The 27200-nt window shown below is 47.4% G+C and overlaps 4 protein-coding genes across 6 annotated transcripts; 1 reads left to right on the forward strand and 3 right to left on the reverse strand.

Annotated features, from left to right (window-relative positions):
* Positions 1-66: 66 nt before the first annotated feature.
* ARPC5L (actin related protein 2/3 complex subunit 5 like) lies at positions 67-5638 on the reverse strand. Of its 3 annotated transcripts, none has more exons than XM_083374961.1 (4): positions 5449-5638; positions 1828-1929; positions 1555-1731; positions 67-760 (listed from the first exon to the last, which is right to left on the reverse strand). In XM_083374961.1, exons 1-4 carry the CDS (start codon positions 5590-5592, stop codon positions 698-700), a joined length of 486 nt encoding a protein of 161 aa, XP_083231087.1. In that variant the 5' UTR covers positions 5593-5638; the 3' UTR covers positions 67-697. The 3 variants fall into 3 exon arrangements, with proteins under 3 accessions (XP_083231087.1, XP_083231085.1, XP_083231086.1); XM_083374959.1 differs by having other exon boundaries at positions 1828-1900; positions 5429-5638; XM_083374960.1 differs by lacking the exon at positions 1828-1929.
* A 4150-nt stretch (positions 5639-9788) lies between these two features.
* PPP6C (protein phosphatase 6 catalytic subunit) lies at positions 9789-14587 on the reverse strand. Its single transcript, XM_083374940.1, has 7 exons — positions 14240-14587; positions 13464-13559; positions 12794-12859; positions 11926-12067; positions 11394-11473; positions 11054-11263; positions 9789-10314 (listed from the first exon to the last, which is right to left on the reverse strand). The coding sequence occupies exons 1-7, from the start codon at positions 14312-14314 to the stop codon at positions 10066-10068; spliced, it is 918 nt and encodes a 305-aa protein (XP_083231066.1). The 5' UTR covers positions 14315-14587; the 3' UTR covers positions 9789-10065.
* Positions 14588-15205: 618 nt separating this feature from the next.
* RABEPK (Rab9 effector protein with kelch motifs) lies at positions 15206-19785 on the forward strand. Its single transcript, XM_083374945.1, has 7 exons — positions 15206-15270; positions 15837-15997; positions 16533-16685; positions 17436-17597; positions 17828-17977; positions 18793-18942; positions 19520-19785. Exons 1-7 carry the CDS (start codon positions 15215-15217, stop codon positions 19765-19767), a joined length of 1080 nt encoding a protein of 359 aa, XP_083231071.1. The 5' UTR covers positions 15206-15214; the 3' UTR covers positions 19768-19785.
* A 630-nt stretch (positions 19786-20415) lies between these two features.
* HSPA5 (heat shock protein family A (Hsp70) member 5) lies at positions 20416-26001 on the reverse strand. Its single transcript, XM_083375338.1, has 9 exons — positions 25903-26001; positions 24464-24637; positions 23680-23911; positions 23044-23181; positions 22803-22915; positions 22295-22685; positions 21724-21961; positions 21452-21619; positions 20416-21221 (listed from the first exon to the last, which is right to left on the reverse strand). The coding sequence occupies exons 2-9, from the start codon at positions 24580-24582 to the stop codon at positions 20659-20661; spliced, it is 1962 nt and encodes a 653-aa protein (XP_083231464.1). The 5' UTR covers positions 24583-24637; positions 25903-26001; the 3' UTR covers positions 20416-20658.
* Positions 26002-27200: the final 1199 nt, after the last annotated feature.

Here is a 27200-nt window from a genome sequence, read left to right on the forward strand (position 1 = left end):
TGCTTCTTCATAAGGAATCCTTTCGGTCTCTCTTTATTGGAAGACATAGCAATCAGCCAGAGCTGGTTTAAACTAACTCTCCAAGAACTTTATTTGAATTAAAGAGCAGCAGGCACTTTACAAGAAACCGACATTCGCGCCGAGCCCGGCTATTCTTAACTATGTACAAAAAAAAAACCCCACTCGCTTAACGATGCCTTCCTTCCCTTAACACCCCCAAACCGGACCAACGTTTCGCTTCTCGCACAGTAGCTACCATCCCCTCCCCACGCCACACCACCACCACCACCCCCGGACACCGCAAACGTGTGTTAACGTTTAAATTAAAAGTTTCACACACATACACACGCGTACACATTTCAGCGGGCCAGAGCAGCAACGGCAGCAACCGCCACTCAGGAAACAGGCATCTGGTTGCCGAGGCAAGTCACACACCCCGTTTCCCTTCGCCGCACAAATTGCAGGCTGTCTTTTCCCCCCTCCCCCCCCCCTTCCTGGCTGCCAGTCCGGTCAGTCGGAAAACGAGGACGCTCACTTCCTCCTGTGCCTCCAGGGGAAAGAGAAAAGAGATTGCTCCCTTCTCCCAACTGCGTTTCGGTGGGAGGCTGCCGGTCCCGGAGGAGTGACCAAAATGGGGAGGCTCTTCCTGGCTCCCAAAATCGTTCTTGGCATCTCGGGTCAAGGGACCCCCGGCTCTTTAGACCGTTTTCCGCGCGGTGAGAACCCTGACGATCGAGCCGAGCCCTCCTATCGCCAGTGCCTGAGAGGGCGAGAGAAGACGAAACGGAAGATTAACAGCCGCGGCCTGTTGGCCTGGCTCCCCCACCTGTCATCCCTCTAGCAAAACTCAACGCGTGCTCTTAGACTTCCTGCGCGGCTGCCTTTTGCTAGGACGTCCCCCGAGGGAGCGACGTGCGATGGTTGTAACGACTGCACATGCTGCCCCTTTCACTGTCGAGCAGCTCTAGAGGTGTTTTTAATCAGGAAGACGCTGATTAAAGCTGCCTCTGAAAAGAGGAAACGCAGGCAGGGCCCGGCCATTCTGTCTCTTTTGGTTGCTACCCAAGTTAAAAATACACATAAACCGTTGAAACCCTTCAGGGCAGGTGCTGCGTGAAACCACATTTCAGACAAAGGATTTCCTGCCGCCGCCTTCGGCCTGGCTGTCAGGTTGGGCGTAAAGAAAACAGCAAAGGAGGATAGTTCTAGCTCGGGATTGAGAGGAGGGCTCCTTGGCTGCTTCTCCTCCGAGTTTGGTGGTTTTTCTTGCAGACGTCTCATGACCCAAACTAAGTTAACTAGCAGTTCACTTAGGTGGGTCGTGAAAGCCACCTAGCTCAGAGAGCGCCAAGGACCCCCTCAAAATTGACCAAGGCTGTTTCGGAGAGAAAAACGTAGCCGGTCCGGCCTAACCAGCAGGGCTGACGCCACAGCAACCTGCTTCAAACCCCCTAAGACAGGTAATTCGCCCCGGCTGTCGAGAGGCGACGGTGGGAGAGGCCTTGGCAAGCCCAGGAGGAGGAATTTAGCTTTGCCGATGGGAACTCGGTGTACCTTTTCATGCCACTGCAGGAGAATGGCGCTGCTGTTTTCCGTCGGCTTTTCAAACCCTTTGTAAATGTACTTCATTAACAAGTCGATGCCGCCGCTGTCCAAGGAGCTGACCGCCTGCTCGATCTCGCTGCTCTTGAAGGCCGTCAGGACTTTCAGCACCACTTCCTGGGCCCGCTCCTGAGGAGAGACGGTCAAGGGAAGTCAAGGCAATGGGATCGGAGACGAGAGATAAGAGAAAAACAAAACAAAACAAGATTAAAATCTCCCCTTTACCTTTGCACCTGGGTTCTTGCTATTCCCGGGAGAGTTTCGTAAAGCTGCGTGGAAGGCTCGGAGCAAGTCCCCCGTGCGATGAATTAAGCTAAGGAGCTTGTGCTGCGTGGTGCAGTCATAAAACGCCCCCCAACAATCTAACCATCCCTACTAACAAGGCCAGCAACTGATGAAGGCTTCCCAGCAGTGAGGCTTAGCTCCCAAGTTAATGTATCCAACTGGAAAGGTGCCGTTCACATCTACAAGGAAATTCATTCAAGGTAGTTTGTCCGTCGCTCTAAAACAGTCTTTGGGATTTCAGATCCAGGGCTGATAGCAAGATAATATTAAAATGGAAGCTTTCCTCAGGAACAGCCTCCTGCCCATCTGCCCATCCCAGGTTCTTGGGAAGGACTCGACAGGTGGGCAAAAATGCCAAATCCAGTCTGGCAGGCTGCCACAAGCCATGATAATAGTATCAAAACAACATGTGGCTACCCGTGGTCCTTAGTAAGGATTCGACCCAGCCTAAAGCACTGGCTGTATGATGAACTATAATAATAAACCTCGCCGTTCTGGGAAAAAGAACCACTGTGGTATCCAGGATATATATATATATATATTTATACATATATACAGTGCTTTTTTGTAAAAGAAAAAGGTGCCGGAACTCACACATGTCATACAACCCGCCTTACCTACCCTACAAGGTTCCATCCAAAAAAGGTGCTGGAACTCCGTTCTGAGCGTTCTATGAGAAAAAAAGCCCTGCATATATATATACATATACATATATATATATATACAATTTGTGACATCTGCCCCCCCACTCCCCTCCAGAGAACAACTAAAGAAATAATTCCATTTAGCCCAGCGAAGACGCGGAATAACGCAGCTCGGTAACAGAATTGACCCATCGGCTGGGTTGCGCACACTCCTCAGCTGATCAAACAAGCCAAGCCAAGCCGCAGCAAAGCCAAGTCAAGGTTAAAGTCAACCAAGCAAAGGACACCAATGCAGCCTAAAAGAATATTGTGGTGTTTTGTTTTGTTTTGTTTTTCCTCCACCGTGCCCCAAGGTATTTTAATTCTGTCCTTTTTCGACCTGCTTGTGGTACCTTGGAAAAGGGCAGAATCAGCAGAGGATGGCTCTGCCCGTCACCTCTCGCTGCTCCACATTCTAGAAATCTGTCGGGGCATGATCAGGAACAGGCCGAGTGACATTCGCGGATCCCGGCTGGCAGAAACAAGCCCCCCCCCCTTTTCCCCATCCCTAACTTCAGATCCAACCAGACTGGTCCCTTCCTGTCAAACCTGATGCCGCAGATGACAACTGCATGCATCACAGCCCTTACAGGTCTTGTCATTCCTGGCACACTGAGGACGCCCTGGGGTGGGTTTTTTCCTTATTCCACAGCAAATCTGCCCTATTAAAATTATTGCACCTCCGCAGGCGTGCCAGCTTCTCGTTCACAGCCCAAGCTACGCACCTTCCTTTGAAAGGTTTTTTTTTTTGAAGGCTTCTCAGAAGCTGGATGGAAACTAATCCAGGAGAGAAGCAACCTAGAACTAAGGAAAAACTTCCTATTAGAACAATTAATCAAGGAAACAGCTTGCCTCCAGAAGCTGTGAATGCTTCAACACTGGAGGTTTTTAAGAAGAGACTGGCCAGCCATTTGTCTGAAATAGTATAGGGTTTCCTGCCTGAGTAGGGGGTTGGACTAGATGACCTCCAAGGTCCCTTCCAACATTATTATTATTATTATTATTATTATTATTATTATTATTATTATTATTATTATTATTATTATTATTAAAGCTCTCCTCTTCCAGAAAAAGAAAAGAAATTGGCAGATCTAAGTCACAAGGCCCATCCTGCACAGCTGCTGCACCTGGCAACCACAGGGAACAAATTCCCACACAGTGCCGGCATTGTCTCAACATGTCTTTGATGACTGCCCCCTCATTCTTTCGCCTTCAACAACATGCAATCGGAAAGCAATTCCCGTTAGATGCTCAACTGCACAGCTAGATCAAGGACAGGCCTCAACCTGCAGCCCCAGGAAAAGAAAAAGGCTTTAAAAAAAGATGCGCTGCAAAAGAGGGCCAAAACCAGAACAGACGAGCCAAAAGGGGAGTTCTGATGCAAGACACTGCAGGCTAGGAATGAACTGTGGGTGTAGAAATGCCGAAAGCACCCCGTCTGCATTGACCAATCCCGGATAGAAATAGACACCAGAGTCGCCAGAGCACCAGAAACGCAAAGAACAGTTAAAGAGATCTAAAAGGAGGCTGCGGTCACTTCAATGGCTAGCAACACAGAAAGCAGGAGCAGGAAATTTATTGCAGGGGGAAGGTGAGGGTGAGGTTAGCCAGGGAGTTGTAAAATTATTCCCCATAGGGTTTCTAGATTTCCAAGAAGGAAGCAAAAATCACCTCCAGGCAACTCACCCAGATTAAAAAACAAAAAAAAACAAAACTCGGCCAAACCCTGAACCAGCATGAATAACGCATGAATGTCTAGTCGCTTGCCTGGTTGAACTGCATATCTGGAGTCCTTCGGGAGGAGAGACTTAAGCCAAAAAGTGGGAAAGGACCGCCTAAAAAGGGTCGTCTGTGAGAGGACCTCCACCCAAATTCTAAAATCCACCATGGAAAGGAGAAACGGACAAGGAGCTGTATCCGCTCTTCAGCTACTCCCAGGCCCAGATGGAGGAAGGTCCCATAACATCCATGGAGACGTGTTGGGCTTTTAACTCCCGACACCCGGGCACCGATGCCCAAGACAGAGATGAGGATGCAGCCACTGAGGAAGGGGGAAGACCACCCAGGTTGGCAGGGGAGAGGCGGGCGGGGGGGGGGGAGATACGACAAATGGATGGATAAGACAGGAGGATGAGTTGGGTAGGATAGAGAGATATGATAGACAGAATGGATAGATAGATGGATGGATGGATGATAGATGGGATACATAAAACGGAGACGGAAGACATGGGTACAAGGATGGAGGTAGAGAAATGACAGAGTGGGTGGACAGAATGGATGGATACATCGATGTATCCGAATATAGAGAAGGATAAATGGTTGGAAAGGCACAGATACATAGATTAGATGATAGAAAGATAGATATTAAAGAGGATAAATGACAGAATGGATAAACGGCATTACTAGATACAATAGAGGATAGATAGATAGAAAGAGGATAAATGACAGAATGGATAAACGGCATTTAAGATTACTAGGTACAACAGAGGATAGGCAAACTGTCAGATGGAAAAAATGGATGGATAAAATGAATAGACATAGGTGAGATGGACGGATAGGCAGATGACAAGCTGTAGGGCAGACAGGCAGACTGACAGCTGAGATAGACAAAATGAAGGGAGATAAATAAGAGAAGATACCATGCATGATACAGGTCGATAGAGGAAAGATAGATGACAGGTAGACAGATGGAAGGATAGATATAGAGATGAAAGATGGACAGATGGACGGCCAGACAGACGGCGACCCCGGCCCAAATGATCCTGGGAGGATCAGGCGACCAGGGCGGCACATGGGTCTTGCAGTCCTCCTCCTCCTCCTCCTCCAGCCCGGCGGGCGAGAGACCCCCGAAAGGATATTGCCGCAGCGCCGCCTCCACCTCCGGGCCGGGCCCTCCGTTGCTCTCCGCCGCGCCGGCCCCGCTCCCGGCCTCGGCGCCGTCGGGCTCCTCCACGAAGCGGTTCTCGTCGAACTGGTCGATGTCCAGGCGGCGGAAGCGCGAGGAGAGCGAGCTCCGCGCCATGGCCGCGCCGGGAGGGCGGGCGGCAGAAGCTCCCTGGCACGCCGCCGCCGCCGACCCGCGGAAGCGGAAACCCCGCCCGCGGGGAGGAGGAGGAGGAGGAGGAGGGGAGGAGCTGAGCGGCAGGCCGGGGAGGGGCTTCCTCGCAAGGGGCGTGGCCTTTCACTCTTCTCCCCCCCCCCCTCTCCTTTCTGGGATTCAGTTTCGCTTCTCTTCATTCATCCCTGTTGCTCATCCATCCATCCATCCATCCTTTGTCATTATCTATCTATCTATCTGTCTGTCTGTCTGTCTGTCTGTCTATCTATCTATCTGTCATGCCTGTCTGCCCATCCATCATCTGTCTGTCTGTCTGTCTGTCTGTCTGTCTATCTATCTATCTATCTATCTATCTGTCATGCCTGTCTGCCCATCCATCATCTGTCTGTCTGTCTGTCTGTCTGTCTGTCTGTCTGTCTGTCTATCTATCTATCTATCTATCTATCTATCTATCTATCTATCTATCTATCTATCTATCTATCTATCTATCTATCTATCTGTCATGCCTGTCTGCCCATCCATCATCTGTCTGTCTGTCTGTCTGTCTGTCTGTCTGTCTGTCTGTCTGTCTGTCTGTCTATCTATCTATCTATCTATCTATCTATCTATCTATCTATCTATCTATCTATCTGTCATGCCTGTCTGTTCGCCCATCCATCATCTGTCTGTCTCTCTATCTGTCTCTCTGTCTATCTATCTATCTATCTATCCATCTATCTATCTATCTATCTATCTATCATCTATCTTCATTATTTCTAATCTATAGCTATCTTTGAAAGTTGAGCGGATGGATAGATGGACAGACAGACACACACTGCTCCCCCCCCAACTGATCCTGGGATCTGTTTTTTTTGCCCAGGAGCTTACAGTAATCTGACTCCCCGAACACCACCCTTGTGAGGTAGGCTGCTATTTTCCCCACCACAAACCTGTGAGGTGGGTTGGGCTGAGAGCGCGAGAGGGACTGAGCCAAACTTAGCCAGCTGGCTTTGTGCTTAAGGTTGGGATTAGATCTCAGTCCAACGTCCCAAAATCAATCAACGGGACTAGAGCTCACCCTCTCTCCGTGATTGGCACCAAGTGACTCAAGGCAGGACTAGAAATCACCGTGCCCTGATTTTCTAGCCGGATGCCTTAACCACTGCACCAGATTGCCTCTCTGTGACTTTCCTCTTCTCCCTCCCCACCGTAGGAAACGGAAAGAGTTTCAGAAAAGGCAAAGATAGGTTATTTCCACATTACTCCCCAAAAGCCCCAGTGTCCATTCTGGCTCAGAGGTGACCCTCAGCTTATGGGCAAAGAGTGAGGTTCGAAGGCCCCTCGTTTTCAGCCAATTGGAAGAGGTCTGACAAAAGTAGGACATTGGCCTAAGGGCAGGCTGAAGGGCCAATGGGATGACCCGGCTAAGGGCCAATGAAAATAGCGAGGGCCAAGTTGGTGCCACCAATCAGCAGAGAGTGGGTTTGGGGCCAGAAGGGTATAAAAGGAGGCTGCGAGCCAGGGAGCTGTCAGACCAGCGGTGGGAAGGTGAAGAGAGAAGCAGGAGAGGAAGATGGAAGAAAGAAGGAGAAGAAAGAAGGCAGAAGGGGAAGAAGGAAAAAAAGAAGCATCTTCTGATTAGATATAGAAGAAAAGAGCTGAAGTAGCATCACTCTTAAGCCTTAAGAGTCTAAGAAGTCACTCAAGGCTGGAGTCACTCAAGTCTGCCCACCAAGCCTTTTCAAAGGCAAAAAAAAAGAGCTCAGACTAATCTTCTAGTCCTCATGTTCCTGGGAACCCAAGGCTTTTCCTTCTGGATGCTGAGGGTGCAGCAGAAAAGGAAGATAGAAGAAAGGAGGCAGAAGGGGAAGATGAAGATGAAAAAAAGAAGTAGCTTCTGAGGAAGATGAGACATAGAAGGAGCTGAAGCACTACCACTAGGCCTTAAAAGTCTAAGAGGTCACTCAAGTCTGCCCACCATGTCTTTTCAAAGGCAAAAAAAAAGAGCTCAAACAATCTTCCTGATGTTCCTGGGAATCCAAGGCTTTTTCCCTCTGGATGCTGAGGGTGCAGCAGAATAAAAAAAGCCAAGAATCTGGTATGACTTTTAACCTTTGTGAGTAGAATAAACTTAAGCGATTAAGAAAAACTTGGGCTGAAGGGAGATTTTGGTGGGAAATCTCTTGTCTCTCAAAAAAAAAAGGTTGCTGAGGGAAGTGTCACTCTTTAAGGTGGCTGTTACACCATTTTGTGTCTTTCTCCACTCTGAAAAGGTATTTTAAATATTACTCTTTTAAGTTGCAGGTTTTGTTTTGGGTGTCAGGCCATCTTTTTAATTTATATACAGGGAAAAAGCTGTATTTCAAGGTTTTCTGAAGCTAATTGTGGTTTTCAAAAGGCGGGTAGTAAAATTGCCTCAAACATTCCTATTTCTGCCACAATATGAATGGTGATGAAACTGGACTACCAAGGGTTCCTATTTACATCAGCCTCATCTAAAAACACGGGTTATAAATACATATAAATACACAATACATATAAATCTACATTTAAAAATCAAACCACTGTTCCCCCAAATAAAATGGCAGACAAGATTTATGTCATTTTGCCTATGCTGATGTTTTCCCGCCATTAGGCCAAGGATGTATTACAAAAACAAAAAAAACCTGACTGGACTGATGTGAAATGTTGGGTATTCACAGATTTTGGTTTTAAAAAAAAGGCAGCCTTTGTTGCATTAAAGGCCTCAAGTTGAAAATATCATTCGCTGGTTATAAAGTTTACAATGCTCTTCCAAAACTATTATGAATACTGTTTTCAAAAAGTGAGATTTAAACTGAGGGGCAATTTAGGTCCACATTTCAAGTTAATATTTTTTTAAAAAAAAATACATAAAATGGTGCTGCTGGCACATTTCCACTGAGGAATAGTGTAAACTGAGTGCATTAAACATTTCTAGGTTGCACAGAAATTGATTTGGGAATAGATGTGATTATTCAGGAGAAAAATATAAGTCCCAAAGCAACCCAACTCCTATTAACAATCTGGTATTTCCACTGCAGAAATACCACAGAATTTTTAGGAATTTCAAAATAAGTCTAAGCTGCCAATCATCTGCTTTCTCTCAGCAATGGTCCATTTATTTCTTTAGCATTATTTCTCCCAGATCATGGTATGATTTGTAAGGGGCAAAATATTTAGTATTTTAACAGACCAAAAAATTGGGGTCATGGTCAAAGGCCAAAATTAGAGAATACTGCTCAAAATGATGAATTATCAGTTGAACAACATTAAGGTGTTTGGCATATAAAACAAGCATTATAAATGTCATTTCTGATGCTGTATGCTAGATTATTTTAACAAGTCTGATTAACACATTTTTACATGGGATCTTAGAATCTCTTCCAAAATAATTGCCAGGGGCAAAATATTATCTCTAGCTCAAAAAGGGGAAAAACAGTACTGGGATCAGTACTTTAGTTCCAAAAGCCCAAATGTATTTACAAAACATCCCTGAAAAAAACCTGATTGTGCTTGTGTTGTTTTTTAGTCAAGACTGGCACATGAAGGCACTCATTCACAACAACATAAAGTTTTATTCTCAAGTTTAACCTAGAGGCAGGGGTTCAGGATTTATCACTTTTATTAAAAATACAAGGTATCTGAGAAAAATCAGAACAGTTATTTTAATGTACAAATTCAAATACCTGTAATGGGTAATTGGAAGCCTAAAAATAAAAACATAGCTGAAAGAAGGAAGAAAAAAAAAATATATAGGGAGCAGTTTTCTAAACCACTTGTGATTTAAAACATAAACAAGGCCAGCCTACCTTTACTGCATAAGGAGACGTTGGACTTACAAAGTCCCAATATGCACATTAATTCAACTTTGCTGCTGAAATTCCTTAAAAACCTTATCCAGAACAAACAAACAAAAACAAAAAAACTCCCAACGCCAACTCCTGAACGAAATAAAGGAGAATCAGACTAGTTCTGACCTGTCTTGCTCTGTTTTTATTTGATTTCATTCTGAAGGGGTTTCCCCTAAAAACAAAAAACAGAAAATCGAAAGCACTATATATATATATATATATATATATATATATATATATATATATATATATATATATATATATATATATATATGTATGTATGTATGTATGTAATGTATGTGTATGTATGTGTGTGTGTGTGTGTACATATATATATATATATATATATATATATATATATATATATATATATATGACAAGTTAAGTGCTTGTGGGACGTTTCAAAAGCGATCTTAAAGAGGAGGAGACGCACGGGAAGAAGGGCGGTTAAGAAACGCAACGCTACAGACCAAATACATTTAGATAATTTAAAAATAGAGGGGGGGGGAGAAAAGTATTTCAGCAGCAAAGTGCTCAATAGAATGCACGTCACGAAGGGAAGGGAAGGAGGGCCGTGGGTGGCCTTTCAGAGGAAATACGGCGTGGTTGTCCTCGGAGGGATGACGCGTTCAGAATCTGGGACAGCTCGGAAAAGCTTCGGTTCTCTGTTGTTCACGTCTTTAAAGACCATGATGGAGGCGATATTCCCGCAGCGATAGCAGTAGTTTGGGGCTGACCAGACTGTTACCAGCTTCTCGTCAAACATGAATTTATAACCTTCGTGGACCAGCTGGTGGGCCCGGCAGATCAGTTTTAAGTTGTTGATGTGGACAAACTGTCAAAGGGGTCAAGAGAAAAGGGAGACGATTTACCGCACTCACTCTCAGCTAGGTTTTATATACAGGCGGTCCTCGCTTTACGCCCAAACGTTCTGTTGCTAAGCGCCACAGTTGTTAATCGGTTAAGTTTGGACACAGTCCCCCCATTGACTTTGCTTGTCAGAAGGTTGATAAAGGCAGTCACGTGATCCCGGGACACAGAGACCGTCATAAATATGAGTCAGTCGCCAAGGGTCTGGATTTTGATCACCTGACCATGGGGAAGCTGCAACGGGGGTAGGTGACAAACAATCATAAGTCATTTCCCCCCCCCAATGCCATCGTCATTAAACAAATGGTTGTAAACTTGCATTAAACTGGGCTGACCACGGCCGGATCCATAGATCATTTTAAGCTATAAGCTACTTTAACGTATAAACCCTGGTTTACCAACTCTAATACTTGAATTTGTGCCATAAAGTTTCAACTGGTAGCACAAACGATGGTTACATTCAAAAAGAAAGCAGAAATGGGACAGGCCAAAGTTGGCATTACTTCTTTTTAGAAACCTTGAATAGCAAGGATGTAGGATGCCAACATTCAACTCTGCCTAGACTGAGCTGTTCCTTGAATAAAGATTAATTAAGTTCCTTGCTTCCTCTCTCCCGGTTGCTCAGATAATATTCTGAATGCAAAACAGACCCGTAAATGAGAAAGCCGGCAAAACAACAACGTAGGGTGGATTTAAGAGTTTACCTCATTGGTAACTTTAGCGCCAAAAAGCCACCCGGCTCCGCGAGGGCTGATGGCCCAGGTATCCACATCTTCTGGGTCAGACCAGACGAGGTCACAGAAAGCGCCTTTGTGGGGGATCTCTTGGTTGCGCTCGATGGTTCGGATCTGATCCAGTGTTTTGATGTCTGGAGAAAGACCTCCGTGCACGCAGAGGATCTGTTCATCTATCAACTGGAGGAAAAGAGAACGGGCTTTTACTCTCTCTCAAAAGCCAAAAGTATCTGGGGTAGGAGGAGAGGAGGGTGCATCACTCACATCCCCCTCCTTTTTCCCCCCCCAAACAGGACTGTGAAGCATTTACCGCTGCTACTGTGAGCATGTCGAAGACTTTAGTGCAGTATCTCCAGGCGTTTGCGTTACCGTATTTTGTTTGGCATTCATCTGTTTGGGAGGAAGAGGAGAAGGAAGAGAAAATAAAGGACACCAGGTTCTATTATTTATTTTGATTGTTTTTATATCTGGACTTTTTAAATAAACAGTTCAAGGCAGTGAATGTATCTAATATTCCTTCCTCCTATTTCCCCCCGCCCCCACAACCACCTTATGAGGTGGGCTGGGCTGAGAGAGGGACAGTTAGATTTCATGCCTAAGGCAAGAGTAGAACTCACTGTCTCCTGGGTATTGGCCCAAAGTCACCCAGCCGGCTTTCTTGCCTCGGACAGGGAATTCCAGAAACTATGAGGCTTATGCTTGTAGCAATGAAATAAATGTTTCTATAATCCTTTTTTAAAAGTAGACTCCTGCCGGCCAGGCTAAATCATAACAGTTTTATGCTGATTGTAATGGAAACAAAAAACGGTTCTGGGAAAGTGTAGCAGCAGTAGGATACTCACCGTAAAATCCGTAGACCTGGGTTATCTGTCTGCTTTCATGATTCCCACGCAAGAGCGTGATCCGATCCGGCCATTTTGCTTTCAGGGCAAGAAGATAAGTAAATGTCTCTAGACTGTAATAGCCTCTGTCTACAAAATCACCCTGGAAATCAAAACAATGCTTTAATTGAAACAATGTGCTCAGGCTGCAATTTTATGAACAGATAATCAACGTTAGCAGGGCTTGTATGAAACTAAACAGGCAGAACATTTGGCTGTAGTTCTCAATGTTCCCAAAGTGTGCTACCTTTTTTTTTAAACTGGTCATTAGTAGCTAGCACTTCCTTTTCCAAACTATATGTACTCAGCAAAAGAACAGGAGCTGTATTCTCAGCAGAAAACAAAACCACAAGAGCAATCCTCTCCCCTTGATGTATTACATATATATATATATATATATATATATATATATATATATATATATATATATATATATGCAAATTATTCAAATTGCTAATAAAGAATTTGGGAGGCTAAGATGATCATTTCGAACCCGGGCTGATTATATATCAGGCAGTGTTTTAACCTCCTGAGCCACGGGTTCCTTCTCTCTTATATTAGCTGGAAGGCAAGGCAAATGTATGTTTAAGTATTTGTCAAGGCTTTTTGAATGGACCTTGCTAATTAACTCTTTCATTCCTGTTTTGGCTCAGGGCTTATCCACAGGAACTAGTCAACTTATGACAGCTCATTATTTGTGCAAATTATTCAAATTGCTAATAAAGAATTTGGGAGGCTAAGATGATCATTTCGAACTTTTTATGTTCTCATCAGTTAGTCATACCCTATATATGATTCCAATCTCTGTTTTCTCTACATTTGTTCGTACCATAAATATGTAGTTTGTGTCAGGAACCTGACCTCCAGTTCTGAATAATTCACATAGATCATAAAACTGAAAAGGAAAAAAAGAAACACGTATTTCAACATAGACAAATTCAAAGTACCCATTGAAATTATTTTGAACTCTGATGGAATTGTAAATGTTCTATTTACAAATCCTAAAAATGGTTCTGAAAGCCTGATCAAAATAATAATGTGCAGGCAATTAATAAGATATTGCCACCGCAAGGACCGTTAAAAAGTTAGGGCAATCTGATATCTTTGATCCGAGAGAAACACTACAATTCCCTCTTTTTCAGTAATTTGTTTAGGCACCCAAATTGGCACCATTGACAAGCAAAAGTGAGGCACAATGAAAAGGTAATCCAGAGTACAGTCCAGACCAGAATCCAGAATCCAAATAAGAATGGGAATCCAGAGCCCAATCCAGATATTTTTGGGTGTGAGGGGGGACCAGAATGGAATCCAGAATCCAATACATAATGGAATCTAAAATCCATTGCAGATCGGAAATCCAGAATGGAACCCAGAACAGAAACCAGAATGGAATCCGAAATCCAAAAGCCATTGCAGAATGGAAGCAAGAACCCAATCCAGAATGGAATTTGGAACAGAATCCAGAATGTCAAAAAGGTACAGTCCATGGGAAATTCCACCTGTCCATGAATGTCACCACAGACGGTAACGGGGGTCGACACCGGCTGCACGTTCGATTCTTCTAGGAGCAGGTCACAGACGTAGTCACACAACCGCTGGAAAGACAGAAAAAGGTCAGGTCAGGGCAGGAGCCACACATGTCGCTAACACCACGTCAAAGTCCCCTTTAGGTTCCAAAGTACATTATTTATTCCACTTTTCACATTTTTGAATGACCCGCCTCCTCTGCCCTCTCCCCCGCCTGTTGCCTCTTTCCTGGGCATCCAATCCATTTGTGAAGGGTCCTTGATGCTCTCTTGAGCTTTGCTGTTTTCTTGCAAGCATTTCACTGCCCCAACTGGGTAACATCAACAGTGTTAGTGTGAGGTTCGCTTGCTGTTTATATACAGCTTATAGAGAGATAAGCAGATATTTCCACCATACAAATCATCAAGCAGAAAACTACCCTAATCAAGGAGAAAATCCCACTCCGATCACTTACAACAGGGAGTAAACCCCACACTCAGTGGCAACGATGATGTTACCTAGTTGGGTCGCGAAACGTCTGCAAGAAAACCACCCAGCTCAGAGAGCCCCAAGGACCCCTCATTTCCACCCTGAGCTACAAACGTTCCCCTTTCTTCGCAATTCCATTCCTCTATGGCTCATTCCTTGCTGATGTCCATCGCCACCACCGGAAAAAAAACAACAAACCCAGGCAGTTTCAGATCAAGGTGGAAAGGGGACCACGAGGAAGTCCCTCCCAGGCCCGTCCCGCCCCCCTCCCCCGCCTTACCTTGAGGTCGTTCTCGGGCAAGTACTTGCAGAGCCGCGCTATCTCGACGTACTTATCCAAGTCCAGCGGCGCCATTTTGGCAGAGCAGCTCCGGGGGGGGGAGCGGGGGGGGAGGAAGGCAGGAGGAGGAGGAGGAGGAGGAAGAGTGGGGCAGAGAGGACCGGAAGCTGCGACTCGCACTTCCGGGTTGGGGCCTACGGGCGTAGAGGCGGGAAACCCGCGCCGGGTTCCGCCAGGCGAGGCGATCTGGCTGTGCGGAGGCAGCCGGTGCGAGCGACGCCGCCCTGTTTTCCCTCCCCGACCCCGGCCTTCTCTCGGCCACACCGGAAGTGAGAAAGCCAACTTGAATCGGACCCCGGGCTTCTTTCTGGTCCGCTTCGAGGCCGCTTCCGGTGGCCTGCTTCCGGCTTCCCTCTCTCTGCCCCCCCCCTCCCCGCCCCGCGGGAGTCCATTGTGGCGTCGAAGCGGCCGCTTTGCCTGCCGCGCGGCATGCTGGGATTTGGAGTCCACGCTTGCTGGCTTCCAGGCCGCTTTTTCTCCGGAGGCTCCTTGCAGTGCCCAGCCGGGGCACGCTGGCCGGGGATGAGGGGCGTTGGTGTCCAAGCAAACGTGCATATAGCCTTGGATTGGGGGGGGGGGGAAGGTGCCGCCGTGCAAGCAGAGTCTGAACAAGCCAAAATGGTATTAAAATAAATAAATAAAATAAGCAGCCCCCACCCACAGTTTGTATGTCTTTCGTTGCAAACGAGACCAGGATTGCGATTTTGCACGCTTTGCAGCGCCAAATCAATTTGAGCAATAAGTTAAGTGATAAAGAAAAGAATGCAGAGGCGCTTGCAAAGCCGTCTCTCCCCGTCTTCGGGGAGACATCAAAGAGGTTGGGGGCGGTGCCAGTCGCCTAGCAACCGGCCCGGGGAGGGTGGGTTCTCCCTGCAAAACCACGCCTCTTCTCTCCCCCCCCCCGTGTTTGCTTCGATGGAGAAGGTGCTACGCAAGCTGAAGCCACGGGAGAAACCCCAGGCGGCGACCTGGTGAGCCGCCCGCGAGGGGTTCCTTTGCACGTGTGCACGCTCTGGCTAGGATCCGTGCAAAAAAAAAAAGAGGGCGAGGGATGCTGGAGGCGGGAGTGTAGCGCGTGGGAGGTCGCGGCAGCTCTCCCGTTTGCAGCCTTGGATGGGTGCATGCAAACCGGGGCAGGAGGGCTTGGCACGTGTGCAGGCATTGACCTGCGCGAGAAAAAGAAGGACATTGCAAAAGAGCCGCGCAAAAAAGGGAAAGAGAGCGGGGCATCTCCTTCCTTGCACCTGGGCGCCCGCTTCCTGCTTCAATTTTAGGCAGGTCCTTGACTTTCAGTCACTTGTCTGGAATGGCGTAGGTTGGGTCTCCTCCTCCTCCTCCCCTGGACTACTCTTCCAGTTCTATTCTGATTGATTGATTGACACTTGGGGACGCTGCCATGATCTCTCCGTGCAAAATTCCACGGTCCACCCAGCTCAGAGAGCACCAAGGAGACCACAGTTCAAAATATTGAGTTTCCAAATATTCTCTTCTATCAGCATCTGGATGAATATTTCCTCTGCTTCTCTCTGCCTGCCAGGTATTCCCTTGCCTTAGGTGGCAAGAGCCCCTGTGCTCGTGTGGGCCAAAACTCTTTATATCTGCCTCCTTTGGAGCCGGGCAGTAAAAATGGGAAAGTGGCCATCATCGCCGGAGCAAATCCGAGTGGAAGTTTTACTGACTCCTATTTTATTGATCTTGGTAAGTTCTGCTGGGAGGGAGAAAGCGGGGGAACTGAATTTCCGGAGGGCCTCAAACTCCATACTGTATTAAAATATACGTGTGTGTTAAAAACGACCCATGTTTTTAGTCCTTATGGATGCAAAGGCATGCAAATCATAGTTGCTGAAAGAATTTGTCAGGGAGATTTCTACCAGGTGGCTGGGTGCTTTTTTGGGCACCGCTGTGCCTGGACAAATGTTGGGATTTCGGATCTAGACTGGTTCCTTTCTTGCCTCTGGAGAGCCACAGGTTGACGTTCAGAAGCAAGTCAGTTTTATTTATTTATTAATAATGCTTTTATCCCTGCTTTATAGTTCTGGCTTATTCTGGTACCAAGCAAGGCTGCTTTTAAGACTGCCACCTAAATCCAGCCAGTTTAGTGTAGGACCAAGCTGTGTAAAAAAAGAAATGGTGGGGCCTCTGAAGGTTTTGATTTCTCAAGTGCGATAGATTTTGTTCCCAGTAGGAAATCTTAAAACATATTTAGGGGTTGATATCTGTCCTTCCGCCGTAGATGCTAATTGCTGGACAACGCCTGGTTGGCTAGGTCTGTTGCCACGATATGAACATGCTGCTTTTATGCCTGCAAGCCAGCCCAACACACTCTGGGTGTATGGAGGGGCCAGTGAAACTGGCAACAGAGACTGCGTACAGGTTTTGGATCTAGGTAAGCAGAGCCTCTGCCCGGTCGGTCGCTGTTATCTGATCCGAGCCAAATCGGGTGCAGATAGTCCTTGATTTGCAACCGTTTAGTGACAGTTTGAAATTGCAATTATTTATGACCAATCCTTGGACTAACAACCAGCAGTATCCCTGCAGTTCCAATGATTGCAATTTGGGTGGTATGTGTATATTTATGTGTTTGTGCTGTTGCAGGATCATGGGATCCCCATTGGTGACTTTCAGGTCCAGCTTCCCACAAGCTAAGTTAATGGAAGGAGCTGGATTTGCTGATCAGCCACACATTCATTTAACAGCCATGCCAAGCCTTCTTTGCTCACTTCCTCTTTTACCCCTCTGGGTGTTGAGGGGACAGCCATGACAAATAAGCTTGTAAAATTGGGCATGTTTACATAATGACTCACAACTGCACTGCTTAACAGCAGAAGTTTTTGTCTCAACCGGGGTAATAAAATTGAGGGTTAGTTGTACTAAATCCTTCTACAGAATCCCTTCCGCCATTTTTTCTTCTGTTTTATTTCGTGTCCTTTATTTGCATATCTTGCTTGTGGTGCACAAGACCGGCTTTTCTCAAATTGGTGCACTCTAATTATTTGGGACTTCCTTTCCTCCAATCCAACGTTTCAAGGTTTCTTTCCCAACTGAATTGGGGACTAGTCTGTCTGGCCTCTTCGCAGAGTCATCTGGAATTGAGCAAGTCTGCTCTGGGTCTACTCACCATCTTTTCTCTTACTAGAAACTGGGTCGTGGCAGAAAACCAACGTGGCCGGCAATCCACCCAGCCCTCGCACGTATCATACCTCCACGGCAGCAATTGGGGACCGGTTATATGTATTTGGAGGAGGGGATAAAGGGGTGGATCCTGTCCAAGACCAGCAACTTCACATATTCGACTCAGGTGAATGAACAAATTTAAAGTTCTTTTCCCCCCCCTCCTGCGCCCTTAAGTTGCACGAACTAAAAGAGGTAGGAGATCTACAGATCCCAGCCTTCCGTGCAGCATTTGTTATTTTGGCTGGGGCTGGTTCACCCATCGTACGAAGCCCATCGTTGGCTTCCCCCCGAAAAAAGGGTTAGTTCTGATTTGAGGAGAAGCAAGCTTTAACTTTTGTTTCCCTTTTTAAAAAGCCACCTTGACGTGGTCACAGCCAGAGGTGCGTGGTCAGCCTCCTGCTCCCCGGCACGGCCACGTGGTGGTAGCGGTTGAGAACCGACTGTTTATACATGGCGGCTTGGCTGGTGACACGTTTTACGACGACCTGTTCTCCATTGACATACGTAAGTACACCCTACATAGCGTTAAAATTAGCAAGGCAGGTACGTTTGAGTCTTCGCTCTTTTGTGTTTTAAAATCTTTTCTAAAGTCTTCGCAAGCCACCTCCAGCATTTTTGCAATCACTGACACAAAAAATGGCCCCTATAAGGACCTATCCCAGTTTTCCTTCGTTTTCTCTAGACTAAGGTGCGTGCTTCCAAATGAGGTTTGGGGCTGTCGTTGTCCAGTTTTGATTTGCTTCCCGAAACTCTTGTTAACTTTTTTTTTAATTAAAAGGAATCTTTTAAAAGGTTTGGTGGAGAACATTGAAAAAACTTGGGCAATTTCTTAGAGAGCCTCATCTAGAACTAAGAACCAAACCTAGAATTAAGGAGAAATTTCCTGACAGTGAAAAAATAAATAAATAAAGCAGTGAGATGGCTTGCCTTCAGAAATTGTAGGTACTCCGTCATCACTGGAGGCTTTCGGGAAAAGACTGGACAGCCATTTGTCTGGAATAAATATAGTTCCCAGCTTGGGCAGGGAGCTGGACTAGAAGTCCTCCAAGGTCCCTTCCAACTCTTGTTATTCCGTCTGGTCCTACTTGGCTCCCGATGGTGGATAAACCAGAGTTTGATTTCAAATCCCTCTTTAGCCAAGATGTTTCTGCGTCTCCCTGCTCAGACTGATCTATAAAGAGAAAAACGAGAAGCATGCAGCTTTGCTGCAAGATCTTGCGGAGAAGCAGGACGTTTCTAATACCGAAATGCCACTTTAAAAAAAAAAAAAAGGTCATCTCGAATGAAGCAAGCCAGGGTTTGTTGTGTTCTCTCCGCAGGGGACCTAAAGTGGGAGAAATGGTCTACCTCAGGATCCGTTCCTGGAGGCCGAGCGGCGCACTCAGCCGTTGCTTTCCAAGAGCACATCTACATCTTCGGAGGGATGGACCCAACGGGGGAACTCAATACGATGTACAAGTATCACACAGGTATTCTTGGCGGTTAACTTTGGTCCTCTGGCAGAACGTCCCATTCGTGGCAGGACCGCCTCGGCATCTACAGAGCCACCAGGTGTCCCCTGGAGCAGCGGTTCTCAACGCTTTTTTTTCTCGCCACGGGACCCCTTGAAATACCGTTGGGTGGCCACAGACCTCAAGGCTTAACTCAAGATTGAAAGCGTAACATTTTGAGCTTTTGTGGCCTCTCGGGGGCCTGCGGACCACAGGTTGAGAATCGCTGCTCTCTAGAGAACAAGCGGGGCTGATGGCACGGAGTGTTGCGCGGGCGTAGTGTTTGGATGTCAAGCTATGTGGAACCTAGTGGTTAAGGTATTAGGCTAGAAAGTGGGAGACTGGGAATTCTAGTCCAGCTTTAGCCGTGGAAGCCAGTTGGGAGACTTGGGCCGGACCCTCCTTCCCTTCCTCTCAACCCACCCCACCTCACAGCGTTGTGTGTGTGTGTGGGGGGAAAAAAAAATAGGAGGATTCGATATTCCCCCTGCTTTATTTCTAAAAATAATGAAATAACCCATTTGTTTTCTTTCTGAAAACATTAAAACGGCTGCAGAAAAAAGTCACTGGACCCAGTTGGAGTTCACCGTTCCTCTACCTCCTGGTCGGCTGGACCACTCAATGTGCGTTATTCCTTGGGGAAGCCCCGGAGAAGAGCCCCACAATCAGAAAGAAACCCCAGAAGCTGCACAAGGGGAAGGGCCCAGGGGGGGCCGGCTGGTTCATCTCTGCCTGGTGTTTGGGGGCATGAACATTAAAGGGGATATCTATGATGACTGTATCGTAAGCATGCTAGAAGAATAAAGTTAGGCCGTGCAAGTATTAAGACTTGTGGTCTGATAGGGGTGTGTGCATGTGGCAGTAAACCCCCCCATATTTAACTGCCTATCCACCTTTTATTTTTATTTTTTAAAAAAACATGCTGGCAGTGTTTGTCGTCTCAATCAACCAACAGCATGGATGGCTCCAGAGAATAAACTGGTTCCAATTAAAGAGGGTATTTGCAGCTCAGGGTTGAAGCATGGAGTTCCTCGGCTCACTCTTTTGAGCTGGGTGGTTCTCTTGCAGACGTTTCATGACCCAACTAGGTAACGCCATCAGTACTAGAAGGGTGTGGGGTTTATAAGGGGTGGGGGAGGAGGACAATGGCTGTGTGGGTCCTTAGTGCTCTCTGAGCTTGGTTTTTTTTCCCCTGGCAGACGTTTTATTACTTAAGTAGGCAAATGATGCCATTACCTACTTGGGTAATGAAAAGTCTGCAAGTAAACTCTTTGCAGACACAGAAACCAAACCCCTCAAAATTCAGTGTAAATAACAAATTTATTGGCGCTTTGGAGGGTAGAAAAAAATTCTCACACACCACCCCACCTTTTTTTTTTAAATAAACCATTGCAAGGTGAATGCGTCAAGGAAGGCCTCCCCCCCCCCGCCCCCTCCTGGCAAGTTAAACTTCCCTATCCCCACCCCCACCCTCCAGGGACACTTTTTATCAACTGCTAACGAAAAGCAGTAATCAGCCGCTTTGGGGCTATAAACATTTCCAAACTCCACCTGAGGTGAAGATTCTGATCACATCCCAGTTCTTGAGTTCAATAGCTTAAACCAAAATGTCCAAAAGTCCACTATTTACACAGCATGGCCGTTCGAGGGGAAAGAACAAACAAAAACAAAAACAAAAACAAAAAACAGAGAAGCCTATAACTCATCCTTCTCCCCTGGCTCTTCTTCCCCGCCGGGAGGAGGCCCCGCCCCGCCGTACAATTTCCCCACGATGGGCTGGACCACTTCCTCCAGCTCTTTCTTCTGAGCTTTGAAGTCCTCGATGTCGGCCTCCTGGTGGCCCTCTAGCCACTCGATCTTCTCCTCCACCGCCTTCTCTATGGTCTCCTTGTCCTCCGTGGACAACTTGCCCCCCAGTTTCTCCTTGTCGCCGATTTGGTTCTTCAGCGAGTAGGCGTAGCTCTCCAGCTCGTTGCGGGCGTCGATGCGCTCCTTCAGCTTCTTGTCCTCCTCAGCAAACTTCTCCGCGTCGTTGACCATCCTTTCGATCTCTTCGGGCGTCAGGCGGTTCTGGTCGTTGGTGATGGTGATCTTGTTCTTGTTGCCCGTGCCTTTGTCCTCCGCCGTCACCCGCAGGATGCCGTTGACGTCGATCTCAAAGGTGACTTCGATCTGAGGGACGCCTCGCGGGGCAGGCGGGATGCCGGTCAGGTCAAAGGTGCCCAGCAGGTGGTTGTCCTTTGTGAGGGGACGTTCTCCTGCGGGAAAGTGAAAAGAACGCCACACTGAGTGGATCCTCGGGCTATCGGTTTTAGGTGAAAAGATCTGTGATCTCTTGTCAACTTCCCGATCGCAGACCCTCCCTCCCTCCCTCTCAGCCGAGCCTACCTCACAGGATTGTTGTCTGGATAATGGGAGGAAGGAGTGTTGGGATATGTTCGCTGCCTTATTTATCAAACGAATAAAGGCCGGAGACAAGCAAGTTTACCTTCGTAGACTTTGATGGTCACGGTTGGCTGGTTGTCAGAAGCTGTGGAGAAGATCTGGGACTTCTTGGTGGGGACCACGGTGTTCCTGGGGATGAGTTTGGTCATGACGCCTCCCACAGTTTCAATGCCCAAAGTTAGGGGACACACATCAAGTAGCACCAAGTCACCTGAAAGAAGTATGGAAAATTAAGGGACGGCCTGGGAAAAGTAAAAAAAAAAAAATCTAGCCTTCATCACAAGCCAGACTTGTTCCTTTCACAAATGAGCTTACCAGTATCCTGATCGCCAGAAAGTACACCGGCTTGGACAGCAGCGCCATAAGCCACGGCTTCGTCAGGGTTGATGCCCCTAGAAGGCTCTTTGCCATTGAAGAATTCCTTGACGAGCTGCTGGATTTTAGGGATCCGGGTGGAGCCCCCAACAAGGACAATTTCATCAATATCGGGTTTCTTCAGGTCTGCGTCCTCTAGAACTTTCTGGACAGGCTTCATGGTGGAACGGAAAAGATCCTGGAGGCGGGAGTTAGGGAGGATTAGTCGATGATTGCTTTTGACGCTGTCTGTTGGCTTCAGAGCGGAAGCTGAAGTCCATCTAAGCTTGGCAAGGCTTGTGGACTTCCAACTCCCAGCATGGCTGGCTGGGGAATCCTGGGAGTTGAAGTCCACAAGTCTTAAAAGTTGCCACGTTTGAAGGACTCCTGTACTAAGGCATCTCACAGAAGCCGCACAAACATTTTGATTCAAGGTTAAAACTAGTGTTGGTTCCTCCCTACTCTACTCTTTCCCCCCCACCCACCCCGCAATGTCCACTGGGGCTAGCACGTCCCTTTGAAAGTCACCTACCATGTTCAGTTCTTCAAACTTGGCCCTGGTGAGGGTTTCTGAGAAGTCCTCGCCCTCAAAGAAAGATTCGATCTCAATCCTGGCCTGGTGCTGAGAAGAAAGGGCTCTCTTGGCTTTTTCCACTTCTCGACGGAGCTTCTGAACCGCCCGGTTGTCTTTGCGGACGTCCTTGCCGGTCTTCTTCTTGTAGAGCTTGATGAAGTGCTCCATCACCCGCTGGTCGAAGTCTTCTCCGCCCAGGTGAGTGTCCCCGTTGGTGGCCACGACTTCGAAGACCCCGTTGTCGATGGTCAAGAGAGAGACGTCAAAAGTTCCGCCGCCCAAGTCGAAGACGAGAATGTTCTTTTCTCCTTCGCGTTTGTCCAAGCCGTAGGCGATAGCGGCTGCGGTGCTGCAGGGAAGGAAGGGGAAAAAAAACCCACACACACACATTAGAATGGTACACAAAGGCGTAACTTTCCCTCCATAGCAGGAGGAGAGCGGCAATGAGGAAGAGGCATCCACTTACGGTTCATTGATGATTCTCATGACGTTCAATCCAGCGATGGTGCCGGCGTCTTTTGTGGCCTGGCGCTGAGCATCGTTGAAGTACGCGGGCACAGTGACAACAGCGTGGGTGACCTAGTAGATAAAGATGGGGGTTATCTAAATGCTAAAGAGGTCACTGGAGGCATTCACCCATAAAAAATACAGGGGCTTCTCCATTCTCCCCTGAATTGTTCCTCCTAGATAAAAGAGCTACATCTTACTTTCTTTCCCAAGTAGGCTTCAGCAGTTTCTTTCATCTTGGTCAAAACCATGGCAGAGATTTCTTCCGGGGCAAAGGTTTTGGTTTGGCCTCCTCCAACATCCACCTGAATATACGGCTTGGTCTTCTTTTCGATAACCTGTTTAAGACAAGAAGGGTTAGATACCATTACAATCCAGAAACCTTGCATTCGCACAACATAAAACCATTTTTCTGGAAAAAAGTGAAGAGGCTGCTTTATATTCCAGAATGCAGATAAACTGTCTTATTATTAATGACCAAACGCTTTCCTAGTTTCTAAAAGAATATTGGTAACAGAACTTCCCCAAAAGGCTTCAAAAGCCACATCTGAGAGTATTTCTCCAAGTGCAACAAGGTGAGCGGACTTAAGATTTAATACCCAAAGTTAGGTGGGTGCTATGGCAATTCCAAGCTAATGTTAGACTGGATTCATATCTTTGTTCAGCCATAAATTTAGGAGACCGGGCCCCCCACAAAAAGGGGTTTGATGTGTGAACCAATCATTGTGAACGATTAGAATGAATTCCAGCCTAGCTGGAGGGAGCCAATCTTGCAAGAACAAGACTTTCGGGTTTTTACAAGATGCATCAGAACCAAGAGGGAAGCCCTGGCAGACCTTGAAAGGCAGGTATTTGATATCCTGCTGCACCGAAGGGTCATTCCACGTTCTCCCAATCAGACGCTTGGCGTCAAAAACGGTATTCTCGGGGTTTGAAGTCAACTGATTCTTGGCTGCATCACCAATGAGACGTTCCCCTTCCGGAGTAAAGGCCACATAGGAGGGCGTGATCCGGTTGCCCTGATCGTTGGCAATAATCTCAACACGTCCGTTCTTGAAGACACCGACACTAGGGAGAAGAATTGTGGTTATTTCATCAGCATATGGTTGCGTCTTTTTTTTTTTTTAAAAAAAAAAAGCACCAACCTCACAGCAGCCATGACTGGCAGGAAGCTATCTTGATGCAGAACATTTTTTAATGAGAAATTTGCCCTACATTGCAACATTGGTCAGACATAAAAGGACAGCGAGCTCCACTGAGGTTACCTAGTTGGGACATGCAACATCTGCCAGAAGTCAGCCAAGGTCAGAGGTTACCTAGTTGGGTCATGCAACATCTGCCAGAAGACAGCCAAGGTCAGAGAGCACCAAGGACCCCACAGTCTAACCCTGAGCTCCGAATATTCTCTTCCAATGGCTGATGCAGCTGTTTGCATGCCTCCCAGTCTTGCGTAAGGCCACCAAAAGAAATGTTCGCCTTCAATTCGGTATGCTAACCAATTTACCATTTTGCACCAAATTCCAGCTGCTTTCTGCACCAAGATCTTCAAGGCACCCCCAATTAAACCCAGTAAACCCCCTCCCCACTCATAGATTGGAGCAGCTCCCTTCTTTTACATACCAGGAATAGGTGGTTCCCAAATCGATGCCAACCACCGTTCCCACGTCTTCCTTTTTGTCATCGTCCTCGGCAGCAAAGACGCTGCCCACCAGCAGCAGACAGACAATGGCGTACTTCATGTTGCTTTTAGAGGGGGGGGGGTGTTCTCTCACACACCAAACAAGCAATAAAACACTGCGGGAAGAAAAGAGCCGACAGAGAGCCGTAAGACCAAATGGAGTTGGATTTCTCCCCAGGAGGGTTTTGCATCATCACTCAACGGAAGCATCCGGGAAGTGACGACAAGACTGAGGCTGGCCTACAGAAACTGAATCAATGAAAATAAAACCTGTAGGGTTTTATTCCGGCTCAGCTAGACTCTCTCCCACTCTGGACTCGTTGCACAACAGATAATAGTCCAGCTCTACACACAGCCGCTGTGCACGCATGGGAAGGCCACCAATCAGACACCATTATATCAAAATACGCAAGGCTGAAAATGCCGGGTGGGCATATGCTGGGGGAAACCCTGCCACCCTGGCTCAAATAAAAGGCAAATAAAGCCATACAGCACCCAGGGATGCTAACTAGGGACGTTGCATACGCAAGGCTGAAAATGCCAAGTGGGCATATGCTGGGGTGAAACCCAGCCACCCTGGCTCAAATAAAAGGCAAATAAAGCCATACAGCACCCAGGGATGCTAACTAAGGATGTTGCATCAGGTTAAGGAGACCTGGCTTCAGGTCTTCCTGCATTCAGATGACATTTCCAGGGGCGATCGCCCAGGCTTTGGCGGCTGATGTTAGCTCCTTTTTAAAGGCCCTGTAATAATGCACCAATTCCACCCCACCCCACCCCACCCCAAAGACACAAGACGCCAAAAAGACGCCAGAACAGAAGGAAGTAACCATATCCTCTTTTAAGGAGCGTGGCAAAAGCAAATACATATACATACGTTATATATATATATATATATATATATATATATATATATATATATATATATATATATATATATATATGGGATAAAAGGCCTGAAATGGATTGAAGTCAAAATAAAATACTGCAGTGGGAGAAATAAAACAGAAGCCAACGTCCAGTTTTTGCTTTTGTTTTATATATAAAATCAGGCATCAATCAGGCTAGAGATCCAAGAGCCCCAAATGAGTTTATTGAAATATTGGACTAAAACTTATTTATTTATTTGATTTGATTTGTATACCGCCCTTCTCCCGAAGGACTCATGAAGGGCCCCCCCATTCCTCCCCCACCCGCAAGAAGCCCCCCTTCTCTCGCTGATGCCCCCCACCCCATGATCGTGCAGGCTGTGGATGATGGGATCTGCAGTCCGCCCCGATTTGGGGGTCGAGGCAGGGAAGGGGCGCCTAGAGGATCTCCCCCTCCCTGACCCCGAGGAAGCACGTGGTCTTGACTCCTGACAATCCCGCCTAGGGCTCACCGATCTCGCCGCGAAGGGCTGCCCGCCGCCGCTGAACGCCTCTCGCTGCCTTCCCGAGCTGACGTTTCCCCCGATCGAGTATTGAGGCCCGGGCGCCCATCCGCGCTTATATAGCCTCCCGCAGCCTCGCGTGGAGCTCCTGCATTGGTGCGTTTCCCCGCGCTGGAGCTTCCCCATTGGTCGCCGGCTAGCAAGCTGGCCGGACCCGATTGGCCCGCTCCGAGCGTGACGCGCGCACACTCCCCCCCCGCTCTCCGCCCTTTCCTTTTCATCCCACTCGCCTCCCCACCCCTCCCTACTTGGTTTTTTTTCTTTTTTAGCTTGCCGCCGCGCGCTTCGTTGGGCCGTCCTAACCGGGGTCGCGGACCAATGAGAGGCCGCGCCGGAGGCCAGGCGGAGAGCGCCGATTGGCCTGGAAGGGACGTCGTGCGACGTGCGGATGAGAGGTTATCCTCGACCAGGCCAGGGTCTTCCTGGAGGTATCCATGGTTACCAGGCCTAGCAAGGCCTGCGCAGGCGTTGGCAGGGTGGTTAAAAAGGGGGATTATATTGAAAGAAAGCCCTCGGCCGGGTCGGGAAAAGGAGAAGGAAAAATGAGCAATTAGGGTGGAGTAAGGAGCTGGATGACCCGTTTGCATGGATAGCTTCTTCCCCAGGAGCAGTTTCCATGAAAGGGAGAGCTACAATAACCCTCATCCACAGCCACGAAAGATATGGGCATGGGCATTTGAATCCCACAAGGAGCCTCAGCTTGGCTCTCCAGTAGCTCAGAGATGCTCCATGCCCATTTTCTCCCTTGCAGGACCACATGTGGAGCGTGACAGGTGAGCATCATATATGTGCGCTTTTTAACATGCGCATTGGCCCTGTATAATCTTTATACCTGCCTATTATGTGCACAAGGCATTATCCTGTATTGCTCATTTATGGGACGTGGATTTATTACTCAAATAGATTTAGTAGTCCACTGGCTCTTAATATTATTAACTGTGGTGTTATGTACTTGTTATTAACCATTATGCATTTAATAACATTTCCTCCAAGGGTGCAAACTGACCCACAGAGGTTTTTCCTCTGCCTCGTTTTTATTCTCGCAACAGCCCCTGCAAAGTGGTTGTCATGGTCACGTGATAAAAATCTGGACGCTTGGCAACTGGCAAGTACTCATGCCGGTTGCGGTGTCCCGGAGTTACTTGATCCCCTTTTGTGACCTTCTGACAAGCAAAGTCAATGAGGGAAGCCAGATTCCCTTAACCCTGTCACTAGCTTGACAGCAAGGTCGTAAAAAGGGGCAAAAC

The sequence above is a fragment of the Vipera ursinii genome (assembly GCF_947247035.1).
Source record: "Vipera ursinii genome assembly, chromosome: 16".
Taxonomy (NCBI): Eukaryota; Metazoa; Chordata; class Lepidosauria; order Squamata; family Viperidae; genus Vipera; species Vipera ursinii.

Bases quoted from the DNA above. Each gene is read 5' to 3' on its own strand.
- ARPC5L (XM_083374961.1), bottom strand. From the start codon at position 5,592: ATGGCGCGGAGCTCGCTCTCCTCGCGCTTCCGCCGCCTGGACATCGAC. The intron at 1,930-5,448 runs GTGGAGGCGGCG...TGCACCACGCAG, and splicing joins ACGGAGGGCCCGGCCCGGAG to CACAAGCTCCTTAGCTTAAT. The intron at 1,732-1,827 runs GTAAAGGGGAGA...GTCTCTCCTCAG, and splicing joins GCAAGAACCCAGGTGCAAAG to GAGCGGGCCCAGGAAGTGGT.
- PPP6C (XM_083374940.1), bottom strand. From the start codon at position 14,314: ATGGCGCCGCTGGACTTGGATAAGTACGTCGAGATAGCGCGGCTCTGC. The intron at 13,560-14,239 runs GTAAGGCGGGGG...CTGTCTTTCCAG, and splicing joins TGCCCGAGAACGACCTCAAG to CGGTTGTGTGACTACGTCTG. The intron at 10,315-11,053 runs GTAAACTCTTAA...CCCCTTTGACAG, and splicing joins GCGCTAAAGTTACCAATGAG to TTTGTCCACATCAACAACTT.
- HSPA5 (XM_083375338.1), bottom strand. From the start codon at position 24,582: ATGAAGTACGCCATTGTCTGTCTGCTGCTGGTGGGCAGCGTCTTTGCT. The intron at 22,916-23,043 runs GTAAGATGTAGC...TTTATCTACTAG, and splicing joins AAGCCTACTTGGGAAAGAAA to GTCACCCACGCTGTTGTCAC. The intron at 21,620-21,723 runs GTAAGCTCATTT...TACTTCTTTCAG, and splicing joins TTCTGGCGATCAGGATACTG to GTGACTTGGTGCTACTTGAT.
- RABEPK (XM_083374945.1), top strand. From the start codon at position 15,215: ATGGAGAAGGTGCTACGCAAGCTGAAGCCACGGGAGAAACCCCAGGCG. The intron at 15,998-16,532 runs GTAAGTTCTGCT...CTTCCGCCGTAG, and splicing joins CTCCTATTTTATTGATCTTG to ATGCTAATTGCTGGACAACG. The intron at 17,978-18,792 runs GTAAGTACACCC...TTCTCTCCGCAG, and splicing joins CCTGTTCTCCATTGACATAC to GGGACCTAAAGTGGGAGAAA.